General features: G+C 36.0%; 1 protein-coding gene and 1 long non-coding RNA gene across 3 annotated transcripts; one reads left to right on the top strand and one right to left on the bottom strand.

Moving 5' to 3' along the window:
* The first annotated feature begins 3,805 nt into the window (after positions 1 to 3,805).
* Positions 3,806 to 6,242, top strand: LOC113754226 (molybdenum cofactor sulfurase 2). 2 transcript variants are annotated; one of them, XM_027298590.1, is made up of 2 exons: positions 3,806 to 5,590; positions 5,712 to 5,978. In XM_027298590.1, exons 1-2 carry the CDS (start codon positions 4,068 to 4,070, stop codon positions 5,878 to 5,880), a joined length of 1,692 nt encoding a protein of 563 aa, XP_027154391.1. In that variant the 5' UTR covers positions 3,806 to 4,067; the 3' UTR covers positions 5,881 to 5,978. The 2 variants fall into 2 exon arrangements, with proteins under 2 accessions (XP_027154391.1, XP_027154390.1); XM_027298589.1 differs by having other exon boundaries at positions 3,806 to 6,242.
* Positions 6,243 to 7,634: 1,392 nt separating this feature from the next.
* On the bottom strand, positions 7,635 to 11,073 carry LOC113754227. The gene is made up of 6 exons (XR_003465153.1): positions 10,875 to 11,073; positions 8,705 to 8,900; positions 8,410 to 8,565; positions 8,052 to 8,314; positions 7,865 to 7,948; positions 7,635 to 7,776 (listed from the first exon to the last, which is right to left on the bottom strand). It is a non-coding gene; the product is annotated as an uncharacterized LOC113754227 (long non-coding RNA).
* Between the last annotated feature and the right edge of the window lie 2,026 nt (positions 11,074 to 13,099).

Below are 13,099 nucleotides of genomic sequence, written 5' to 3'. Positions count from 1 at the left end.
GCAGTTGATGATTGAACCAGGTTGTCAATGGAGTGCGTGATCTACTAGTTGCAGTAGTAGCTAAAAATAGACAAACTGGTGTGTAGTGTAGATCACTGGAGTATCTCAGATGTAGTAGGAGTTCTTTCTCCATTGTACAGTTGAATTGCATATCAATAAAATAATTCGTTTTTTGCCTAAAAAAAAAACTTGCTTACACCTTAGGAACAGACTATATATTTGAAATGGAACTTGGGAGACCCGATTCCTGCGAAAGACCAGAATAATTTACGTCTCCATTTTCTACATTTGTTTATCAACTTAGACTTTTAATAAAGAAACAAAGGGAAAGAGTAAAATCAAAGAAAATTCATGTGTATATGTTTTTACTACTTTTTTTTTTTTTTTTTTGTAAAACAAGTATACACATTTCCTACATAGTATCCGAATTGCTAAACACAATACGCGACAGATATTATCTAAATTAGGTCGAACAAAACATATCAATAAACTTGTCGCTAGTTGTAAGCTCAGCAGAAATGTGATGTTGTTGACCTTTTTTTGTGAACAAATGTGACCTGGAAAATAAAGCTGGTCTTGTCCCAAAGTGAAAAGGATAACATTTAATTTTCCTATAAGAAATATGAAGATTAACCTTGTTTTGTACAGCTAGAATGAAAACAAAAGTGCTGAGGATCTGTTTTCTTCTAAGGTTTGCGGTCAAGTGTTAAGTAAAAGAAAGTACAAAGCAGGCAGTTCCTGAAGGTTAGTAATCAAATGGATCCAAGAAATAGTGGAAATATATAGAAAAGAAATCTTCAACTGAGGCAAGTTTCTTATTAGTCAACACTGAGCATGTGGCATGATATAAATCATGGAATAAGTTCAACATTTTTAGTTGTTTTATGTAGGAGAAAAAACAGGTAGATGATGGACAATGACAAGAAGACAAATCAAAGTATACAGGCAACAAGAAAGGTGTTGATCTGAAATTCAAGAAACATTCAATGTTTGACGAAATTAATTTCTTGCGTGTACGGTGTGCTTAATTAGTAATGGTAAGTAGCGGTCATGATATTTAATATGGGATATTCACAAAATATTTAGATATTTATTCACTAAATCAATTTATTATCCACTGAGTGACAAATGATGCAATAAATTTGGCTAGGATAAGCAAATTATCATGGTAGCAACACCAATATACATTTTCTGTATTTTTACTCTCCCAACCCCTCCTCACACCCTATCTATCCTCAACTGCTAGACATAAAATTCAAATTCTTAAACTCTAAACTTGACAGTGATGAGGATTTTAAGAATCCTTTCCTAATCATTAAGCCAACCCCAATGATTTTACAAAAGTTTCATTCAAGGCCATCTTCATTTTTTTTTGTCTGTTTAAAGTTATTTTACATCTATCGTTTTTGCATTTTTAATCGGAATGCTTTCAAGATTCAGTCATTTAGAATATTGACTCAAATCGCCGGTCGCCACTAGAAAGACTTGAAAAGCCAAGTCTCTTGGCCGGGCAAGACACGAGCAAAGTGGCATAACTAGATGACGGCTAGATTGACTGCGAGATGTATGATCAACTTGTTATTAATTTATAGCTTGTGCCTGCAGTTGTCTTCATTTTTTTTTTTTTTGGCTCGAAGTTCCAACTGAACTGGGTACTACGGAAATTAAGAATGAGACTGTAAGACATGTTTGTATTGTTGCCAGCACTAGACGTATTTCAGCCAACATCCATGGTGACAGTGATGGAGTCGGGACTTATGGTCAGTAGCGGCAATATTATATATATAAAATGATGTCGTTATTATGCAAAGAGAATTTTAATTAAAGATAATCTTTTTATTATGAGTTTTTTGTGTTGAGAAATTATTGAATTTATTTCTTATTCAAGTAGTAAACAATTTTATGTTTTAATAGCTTTAAAACATTTGTATTGTAGGAGAGATGTTTCAAAAATTGGTTGGTTAAGAAGATAATGTAAAGGGAATGAGGATTTCTCAAGGGGCAATGTAAAGGAAAAACTTGTACTTTTCAAAATGGGAAATTTGTCAAATTGGTTCCTAACTTTTTTAGTTTCTAACATTTAAATCAATTAGAATAACCCCTAACATATAAATTATGAGCCAATTTGGTCCTAATGCTCGTATTTGCCCATTTCTCCGGTAAAAAATAGCACGTCTCTCTCACGTGAGTATAATTTCAAGGGCAAAACTGGAAAACACACTTCGTTTCTGGTTTCCATCTTTCTTTCATATTTCCCCAATTAAACCCTAATTGCCTCGCATCAAAACCAAAATTGAAGAGGAAAAAAGCGGCTACAACTGGATGATTGTGCAATTGAGAAAGAATAACAAAAAAATGCAAAGAAACTGACCTATTGAAGAGTACAATGGATCTGAACAACAAACGATATCTTTGTGAAAAGGAACGCATCATTGGGAATTCTTGGAAACCTATAAATCCGGGAAGAAGATTCTATACCTACCCAAATTATGAAATAAGCTTTCTAAACATTCTCATGTTCATCCGGGGGAGCGAAGTATGTTTTTCAATTTTGCCCTTGAAATTATGTGAGAGAGGCTTGCCATTTTTAGCCAAAGAAATGAGCAACTACGAGCATTAGAACCAAACCGACTCATAATTTATATATTAGGGACTATTCTATCTGATTGTAAATGTTATGGACTAAAATTTTTTTTTTTTTTTTAAATGTCAGGGACCAATTTGGTAAATTTTCCTTTCAAAATTGAGGGGATGCAGTTATGACAAAAACATAAATATTTTTAATAGTTTCAAGGCTACTCTTTAAATTTTGTAAAGTTGAGAGGAAGGGAGGGCAATTGACCACCCTCAACATGGTGGGGCTCCGCCACTACATGGTGGTGCCAACCAACGCTGAACATCTTTTTCTCCAGAGAAACAATTAACTAGTACTCCATCTCGCAATTAGCAGGTGGATGTTTCCTAGTAAAGTGAGTACATATACAAAAAGAAACTCGGAAAACAGCATCCCCATGTGTTTTAGCGTTTAAGGTTGGTAAAATGAAGGTTTCAGCAAGTTATACATTTTTTGTTGAAAGAAATTAATTAAGTTGAAAAAGCTTTCTATTTTTCAAAAAAAAATTGTTGGTGCATGTGTGCGTGTTATATTTTTTTATTATTTATTTTTGGTGGGGGATGGGGGTGGGCACGGTCGCTAGCCCTTGTAACACGTAGAAATTTCTTTCAAGCCAAATAGCCAAAGCAAATTGAATAAGAGATTATTTGAAATATTATTTAAAATAATTACATAAAACACTTTGCTATATAATGTATATGAGATAAAAAAAAGTGATTAAAAAGATTTAAAAAATGTATTGGTGATTCAAACAAATAATTTTAAATTAATATTCCATATACTGACAGTGTATACAATTTCGTCATATATGACACAGAATCTGAATTTAAATTTGAAATTCAAATTTTACATATACATCGTGCATCCAACCATGATAATTTATAGCGCATATAAGATTTACTCAATAATTTTTTACGATTAATTCCTATCCAAACACGCATTCAACCGTTGAGACGACAGCAAAAGTACAATTAATACTATGGAAAACATAGACCGATTCCCAAATGCCAGGTCAGTTAGCCGTGACTTAAGGGCCTTAGGGGCTAAGGTTGCAACGTGGGCAGAAATCAAATGCTTGCCTTTCCCCACATGTTCCGTAAAGCCAACTCAACTTTAGGAAAAATATCAAAGCAATTTAAGCAAAAGAATAAAGACATGAAAAGGGCAAAAAAGAAGAAAAGAAAAGCTAATTGCGTTAATATATAAAGAAGAGGTCAATGCCATAAAGCAATGACTCACTATCATCATTGAATGTCCAATACAGAAAAACAAAAAGGCAGTAGTAGCTGTTCAAATCATCCTCTGGTCCACCTTTTTAAAACTTTTCTTCCCAAGTAAGCATCCCTATTAAAGAATTACGGGCTGATCTAAAGAAGGCAACAAGAGAGCACTAGCAGGCCAAGTATTACAGATAAAAATATCACCAAGCAGTTGAGTGAAGACATCAGAGAGTATGCAATCACCTTGCTTCAAGGCAGCTGAACGAGTATGCCTGTACCGTTGCTGCACCAGTCCCCTACTTGTTACCAGTGAGGACCAGGAGCCCCAAAAGACGAGCTCCAAGTCCAAAAGCACATTGGCTAGTTGCCGGCAAGGCTTTGCTGCCATAACTGCTTCCACTTTCTTCCCAAACACACACTTCACCAACCATGAAAATCTCCCCTCTCTGCAAGAATCACTTGTCCAATTCACCAAAGCATATCCTCGATATTCAGAGACGTCCCAGGTGGACCAAATACGAGGTGAAGAGTACTATCATCTATCACTCTCCAAACACATCTGCCTGGATTACATTGGTATTGGTCTCTTTTCCTACTTACAAATTCAGTCTCAGTTTTCCTCAGCAGTCCCAGAAACATCATCTTCTTCTCCGCCTCCAAGAATTTCTGATGCTTCATTCTTCAATCTATCATACAAATCAGTTAACCTCAAGTCGCAACTACTTCATGGAGGCCAAGGATCACATCTGGAATCTGTCATCAGGAAAAGGATCATGGATTTTCTTAATATTTCTCAAAATGATTACTGTATGGTATTTACTGCAAATAAATCATCAGCTTTCAAGCTACTAGCAGAATCCTACCCTTTCCAACACAGCCGAAACCTTCTCACAGTTTATGACTACGAGAGTGAAGCACTGCAGACCATGGTGAATACATCAGAGAGAAGAGGAGCCAAAATCATGTCAGCTGAGTTCAAGTGGCCACGGCTAAGGGTTCACTCAACAAAACTCAGGAAAATGATTGGCAGGAAGAATAAAAAGAAAAAACACCAGGGTCTATTTGTCATACCCCTCCAGTCGAGAATGACTGGTGCCAGTTACTCTTATCAGTGGATGAGTATCGCACAAGAAAATGGCTGGCATGTCTTGCTTGACGGCTGTGCATTGGGACCAAAAGACATGGGCAGCTTTGGGCTTTCACTCTTCCGTCCTGACTTCCTCATTTGCTCCTTCTACAAGGTTATTGGGGAAAACCCAACCGGATTCGGATGCCTCTGTGTGAAAAGATCTACAGTTCAAATTCTGGAAGCTTCCACGGGTACCGGAATAGTAAGTCTTGTACCAGCAAATCAACCCTCTCAGGAAGATTCTTCTGGTACAGACACAGAACTAGAACAGATATCCATACCTGAGGCAAAAGAAGAAATGGATAGAGAGATTTTTCCTTCAGGTCTTATTGTTTCTCAAGGTAGACAAACTAAAAGGCCAACTGAAAGTGAGACTGCTACGACACAAGAAATGGATACTACCTCAAAAGCAGAAAGACTGGGAGATTCAGAAACTATGAAATCTAAAAGGGCCATTGTCTCATACAACAACAGCGATGTTAAACTACCTGAAAATGAAGGAGCAGGCATGCAATTTAGGTGTCTGGATCACGTGGACTCATTGGGACTGATGCTGATTAGTAGCAGAGGAAGATACCTGATCAATTGGCTGGTTAGTGCGATAGTCAAGCTTCAGCATCCTAACAGGTTGGATAACTTTCCCCTGGTAAAAATCTATGGGCCAAGGATTAAATTTGACCGAGGACCTGCATTGTCATTTAATATATATGACTGGAAAGGAGAAAAGGTTGACCCTATACTGGTGCAGAAACTTGCAGATCGCAATAATATTTCTCTCAGCACTGGGTTTTTACACAACATTTGGTTCTCAGATAAGCATGAACAAGAGAAGGATAAAATCCTGGAGACAAGAAAGAGTCAAGAAAAGGAGAAGGCAAGAAACAAGAGTAGAAAGGCTGATCAAAAAATACAAATAGTTACAGCTGCACTTAGTTTCCTGGCCAATTTTGAAGACATGTACAGGTTTTGGGCTTTCATAGCTCAATTTCTGGATGCAGACTTTGTGGAGAAAGAGCGATGGAGGTACACAGCTCTTGATCAAAAGACAGTGGAAGTCTGAGGTTAACACCTGTGTAGAAAAGAGATTAGTGTTTTCACAACTAACATTTTTGAGGTTGAATTCGAAAATGCTCAGCATCATCTTAAAATTGTATCTTGCATCTAAATTATGAGGAAAGACCTGATCATCTTGTAATAACTAACATTTGAGTAAGCATTTTCTGTGTCCTTTCTTTTCAACAGAGGAAATAGAAGTCATCTATTTGGCTTCTTTTAGCAAGACCAGGCAATTCCATCTTTTGCCCACTCATGCCCGTAATACTAATAGATAGTAATGTTATGGCTGCTAATCATAATTCAACAACATAGATTGATGAATCAGTAAGAGGCAAACAGCTGATTGAATTTTTTTCATCTAGGACGTCCTAACAATACGAGCACTATGATGCTAATTGGAAAAGTAAACAACCACAATTCCTCTTTAGCATCTCGAAATTTCAGGATTTATAAAATCGAAATGACGAAGCAAATTGGGGATGAACAGATATCAAATAATTTGGTACATCGTACAAATCTTGCAATGGCTTGAAATTTCAGACACTGTTATGCTGCAAAGTTTCAACTCGTTAAAGGCTCACTATGTAGCCTGACAAAACTTGATAAACTGCTATGCAATTAAGAATCAACCAAATCTTAATAACCTGATGGACATCATTATTCTGTTTTTTATCAACAACGAAAAGCAATGAAAAGTTTTAAAAAGTTCAGTTGCTCCAGAAAGCAACAGCTAATAAGCATCTCAATTTCCAGTAGCAAAGAGTGGAAGTACAACTAAGATGGCTACAAAGCAGTAAAAAAAGATGTCTTACATGGTTGTCAGCTTCTTTAAGTTGAACAGCAGTAAAGGGGATTAGCTTTTCTGCATCCAAACCAAGTATTGCTGCATTTAGCAATTCTTTTCCATCATCCAGAACAATCCCAATATGGCATCTGTTATATGTTACAATATCAACTCATTTTATCAAAAATTTGTTTAGTGGAAGTGATTTATTGACTGTAAGATTAGAAAGTTGTGTATTATAGTTATCTAGCCTCAATCTCTGTTTCTTCCTTGCATGAAGGACACTTGATAATCAAGTCTATATCTGCATGGACTGATTTTTGGCAGTTGAAATATGCAGTGTACCAGAATCTTGATTGTCCTGGAAGCAATTTGGTTTTTCCTCTTATCCACGATGTCTTGGTCTGTTGAAGTTGTCTTATAAGATATAGACTAAAATATGAATTTTCTAAATAGAAGTAGAAACACTTGCATCCTTCAGTGTGTTGATTGCACTCTCAGTGTCAATTATGTCTTCTTCCCTTGGAGGTGGCAGCAGTTTGTTGGAGTCTTTATAAGCAGCATCTTCAACCAACTTTACCAATTCTCCTCTGTGAACATTGTACCTGCATTATCACCTTAACTAAGCCAAAAATATCAAAACTCCAGAAAAAGTCAAAAAGCTTAAAAGGATTATCTTACCAAGCTTTCAAGCTGTTTGTTTCTTCTCTTGGAGGATTAATTAATAAGCAAGTTGAAAGTCTTGCACTGAGGGATAGATCTGCAGAAGAACAACTCAGAATCCAGCAATAAGAATTAGTATAACAAGTAATAATGCTAGTGTAAATATGTTTGAAGATTTAACTCACAGCCGAAAGTGGTAACTTTCAGCCTCATAGCAATAAGAACATTGCCATTTGCAATTGTATTTGCAAGTAGAGTTCCCTCATTCTGTTTGAACTCATTCCACAGAGTAAGCGCCATCATATTTCCCCTGAAGAAAGCATATGAAATTTATTCCATTTTGTCGAATGACAGACACTTTGGAAAATATGCAAAACAGCCAAAATTCTGTGCCTCACTCTTGATCAACAATGATGGAATCTCTTGTGAAATTAGTCCATGTTCCTTTGCAGGAAAAGCATGGATGACAACAGCTTGTACATCTTCAATTCAAAGAAAGAAGAATATTAGTTCAGCTTAATTAAGTTCATGAATCCAAACAAACAAATTAAGTTTTAAATATAGTTTGTAAAAGAAATTACTTACCCTGCAGGTTGTCTTGATCTGCATATCTGAAGAAATCAGAGAATCTCTTCAGCTGGAAGGTGCACGGAAGATTTGGAGGAATTGGTTCAAGATGCTATTCCACCAGAGTGTAATTGTTGATCACCCAAGAGCAGGTATAGTCACTAACTTGGTATTTTGGTTCTTGTAGTTTAACAGAAGCATTAGAGATGTAATATCTCTTAAATGGTTGCAGCAAAGTAGCGAATATCGCTGCCATGTATGGCTGCTGAAACTGTAGTTCCCTGTTTATTTGAAAGTGGAAAATGTAAGTAAAAATTTACCACGTGTCTCAAGATGTGTCTCAGATTGTTTGACTTGTAATAACAGTTATTTTTACCTAAGAATCTGTCAAGAGGGAGTGCATAATGTTCCTTGGTGGTGTTTCACAAGTAAGCTGCACATCTCCAGCCTCAACCACTTGCACAAGCACAGTCCATCCCCTCATCTTTTCACGAACTTCAAGCACTGGAAGGTAGCGCCTCAGCGTTGTTATCTGGAAAGATAAAGCATGAGACTAATTTCATATTCATTAAAGAAAAGGAAATGAGACATTTCACAAAAGAAATAGAAATTTCATGAGACTAATTTCATATTCATAGAATGACTACTATGAAATAGAGGAAATACAGTACCAGATCTACTAAGAGTATGCCACATGATAAAGTCCATTGCAGAAGGACAGTGTTCCTGCAACCTCTCATGGCTTAAATGATTTACCCACGTGGTTAAGATATCAGGGTAAACAATTTTTCACTGTATCATCAGTTCATGATTACATTGCTCATGAACTACTTCATTGTCTGTGCTATTCTGCTGCATTTCTTGTGTCTTCGTTTATGTACCAAGAAAATCAAAATAAAAGGCTCAAAACACAGGGAATGGTACTAATCCAACCATTGCAGTAACTAATAGACAATCAAACCATTGCAGTAACTAATAGATAATAAAATTGAACCTTTTCAAAAACACAAAAAATGACAGTTCTCTAACAAAAATAGACATCCATCGTCACAGCATCCAGTAACCAACTTCAATTTGCAGAAAACAAAACTAAGAAAAGTCATAATGAAAGCCTTAACACATAAAGGGCAGTAACCATCCTCTTCTCAGTCAAACTTAAAGCATGCAGAGGTCCAACACTAGAGATGAAATGGTTCATAAATTTAGAAAGTACAACAACCGATTTTATAACATAAGCTTCAAAATTATAAATTGATAACAAAATCTCCTTGTTGAACATGATTCTAGCTTAAAAATCTTCACGTATCTTTAACTTTTTAACTATTCTAACATGCTAGATTTCAAGCACATTTTTCCTGTCAATTGAAGTAGCTCTTAGTAAGCAAAGTAAGAAACAAAACCACCAGGTTACAATGTCAATAACTATATGTATAAAGGAAGGCAAAAGATTAAGAAGGAAAAAAATTGGCATAATATTAAAGCATCCGTGAGAGACGAAGTACATGTGATTGCGTCCAAGAAATTCTTGAAAAAGACCAAAAGAAAACGAAGCAAACAGCTAAATCACAATATACTACACAACCACTATTAACAGGGGAAGAAAAAGCAATGAACAAAATGAGAGCAAAAGCTAGTAAACTGATAAAAAAAAGTACTTAACATGATTCCAGCTTCAAGACTTATACAAAGTGGTTTTAATTGCGACTGCTGTGGTGGTTTTAATTTGCACACATGTGGTTTTACTAAGTAAGATGTACTTAACATGATTCCACTTTTAATTTAGCAACCCACTCTCCATATGCCAAGTCTAACTTGTTAAGTGCTCTTCCGTTCTTATTATGAATCACCTTTGCTAGGTTTCAACTCACTTTCTTGCTCCAAATTTAGTACCGTCTTAGCCAGCAGAGAATAAGAAATAAAATAAAGACCACCATACTACGTGTGCAAATAGTAAGAGTATGTATGTACATGATACATCTAAAACATCTCAAAAGGCCAAAAAGGACTTCTATTAAACACAAAAAGGTGTAGGGAACAGACTGTTTTAGAAACGTAACTTAACATGCAATAACTTAGTTGAATTTGAAAAAAATACATGAAAAAAGCAAAGCCAATCAGCAAGATCAAACTATGTAGAGGTCCAAAAACCTGAGATGAAATGATTCAAGATTAATAACTAATTTTTATACTATAAGCTTCAAGATTATAGATTGAAAACAAAATCTAGTTGTTTATCATGTTTCAGCTTCAAAACAATCTTCAATTTTTAACCACTCTAACATGCTAGATTTCAAGCACAATTTTACAATGCCATAAGATTAGCAAAAAAATTGGCATAAAATTAAAGCACATATCAGAGACAAAGTGTAAGTGATTTCATCCAAAAAATTCCGGAAAAAGGACCAAAAGAAAATAAACTAAACAGCAAAAGCACAATGTACTTAATAACTTCTGTCAACAAGGGGGGAAAAGAAAGCAATGAACAAAATGATAGCGAAAAGCACAAAAGCTGACAAGAAATCCTACTTAACATGATTCTAGCTTCAGTATTGTTGATGTAAATTTAACTTATTAACTACTCCAACATGGTAGATTTCATGCAAAAAAAATTTTCCCTTCCAATTCAGTATTCTCTTAGTAAGCAAAATATGAAGTAAAACCACCAAGTTACATTGGCAGTTTCTATGTGTTCAGAGATGGAGTATTAAGTGAATTCGGCCAAAAACTTTCTAAGGAAAAAAAAAAGACCAAAGGGAAATAGAGTAAAAGCAAAATCAACCATTATCAAGCAGGGCCAAAAAAAATCAATGAAAAAATGAGAGCAAAAAGGAGAAGCCATACCAAAGGAAGCTAGAAGAACAAGGCTCGTCTCCAGGGCACCGTGGGTTGCAAACTTGGGATTATGGATAAGGCCACAACAAAAAGCACCGATCAATTCCATAGTCGAGGTAATACAATCAGTGAAGGGTTTGAGATTGAGAGAGTACAGTGAAAAAGAGTGAGCCGTTTTCACGTGACAGAGAGTACAGGAGCATGGAGGTTGAGCCGTAAGAACTAAGAAGCATCTTTTCAATCAAATCTATGTAAACAGGCTTATTCAAGTTTGTTTGATTATTTTGATGAAATTGAAATTTTGTTTAATTCTCACTTCTCAAATTAAGGTGGAACCAACTTTTTATCGAGCAAAATTATTTGCATGTAAATTTGTAAATTTTACTTATGTACTAATTTGAATTTACTTCTTAAGTTAAGGTCAAAGAAACGTTTTATTTTACATGTAAAATTGTAAATTTTACTTAGGGAAAATTGCACAAATCATTCCTCACATATTAACGATATGAAAATTTAGTCCCTGAGAACGAAAACTAGTATTTTTAGTCTATTACAAACAAAAAATGATCAATTTTAGTCCCTGTTAGCTTTTTCGTGTGAATTCTTGACGGACTCAGTCATGGGAACATCACGTGACCAACTTTTGAGGGACAGAAAGGGCAAGTCACTCAGATCTTGACCAAAATGTAAAGGACCAGTATCTTTCTTCCTTCGAAGCACACGGACTAGAAACAAAAAAGTGAGGGACCAAAGATAAACCAAATGCTTTCAATCGAAACCAAATCCAATCGCAAATCCAGTAGCAAACAAAGGTGACGAAGCAAATCAGTGATCAGAGAAGATATACTTGATAATGAGTGGAGAGGACGACCATCAAATCCCAGCTTATGGTAAGTATCTCTGAACCCTAGGATGCGATGTTTGTTAATTGATTGAAAATTATGTTTAAATACAATGGATACGTTTGGATTGGCCAATTTTACATAATTTACCTCAGATTTTTGACTTGCATGATTAAGTTTATTGGAACATAAGGGACTCATTTATTGTTGTGAAATGACTTGCATTTATGATTACAAAAAGTTGGCAGAAAGGATAGATTGACGGATGGTAAATTCTATGGACACATGCGGGACCCATTTGAGGCTGAAATAGATAATTTGACCCAATTTGCTTACCTAGTCAAACAAGTGGGGCCTTCAATTTGAAAATTAGTTAGGCGTCCGATTTGAAATCCTGATTTGCGCACTGAACATGGAACATCTGAACATGGAACATATAATAAAGCAATGCGGTGGTTAAAGAAACAAGCATGCGCATGTTTTTTCGCTGGCGCCTCCGTTTGTGTGATGGAAAATACAGGTTTGAAGTCACACCTACCGAGTGCTTACAGGAGGTTACAGCTATATAACAAGGTGTAAAACAACTCAAACGGAAGGGAAATGGGAATCAAACGATAGTAAATATGCATAATACTTAGGCACAGCATACCCCTTTCTCCAAAATTAGCAAAAATCGACACTACTAAAACGGGGTTTTTTATAACTTTCGGGCAAACAAAAAAAAGATTAATATAATTCACCCATATCTGAATTACCGCTGGCGTGTATTTCTATAGGTATTGAACATATGATTGGGCATTGCATCTCTCATGCCAATCCATTGGTTAATCACTTCAAGAGGGTTTGTAGTGGCTGTATCTCCGGATAGGGAGGAATTGCACCATTTGTGTCTGGATCTCTTATTTCGGGGTTGGCGAAGTAATAGTCATTCGGTTGTTGATCTCTAATGAAATTGTGCACAGCACAACAGGCAATAACAACGTTTATCTGAGTAGTCATCATATAGTGGGGTATGGCGCCCCGCAAGATAGCAAATCTCCTCTTAAGGACACCAAATGTTCGGTCTATGACATTTCGTAGAATAGAATGTCTGTAATTAAACAGTTCCTTGGCCGTGGCAAATCTCCCCCTTCTACGACCACTAACATCCGCTTGGCGTCCTCTATAGGGCGGTAAGAAACCGGGTAAGTTCCGATACGCGGAATCAACCAAATAGTATTTGCCTATACCAAATGTATTTTAAAAAATATGCAATTAGCAGTGTGAAATTAATGCTAAATAGAAAGAACAATGGTGTAACTCGCATACCTGGGGGGCATTGGGAAATGATTTGGGCCCGTTAGAGCCCCATCCAAAACACGAGTATCATGGGCACTTCCCTCCCAACCTGTA

This window comes from Coffea eugenioides, chromosome 11 (genome assembly GCF_003713205.1).
Source record: "Coffea eugenioides isolate CCC68of chromosome 11, Ceug_1.0, whole genome shotgun sequence".
Classification (NCBI taxonomy): domain Eukaryota; kingdom Viridiplantae; phylum Streptophyta; class Magnoliopsida; order Gentianales; family Rubiaceae; genus Coffea; species Coffea eugenioides.
Note: the sequence above shows the minus strand (reverse complement) of the source record. Positions and strands in the feature narration are given on the sequence as shown.

Bases quoted from the DNA above. Each gene is read 5' to 3' on its own strand.
- LOC113754226 (XM_027298589.1), top strand. From the start codon at position 4,068: ATGCAATCACCTTGCTTCAAGGCAGCTGAACGAGTATGCCTGTACCGT.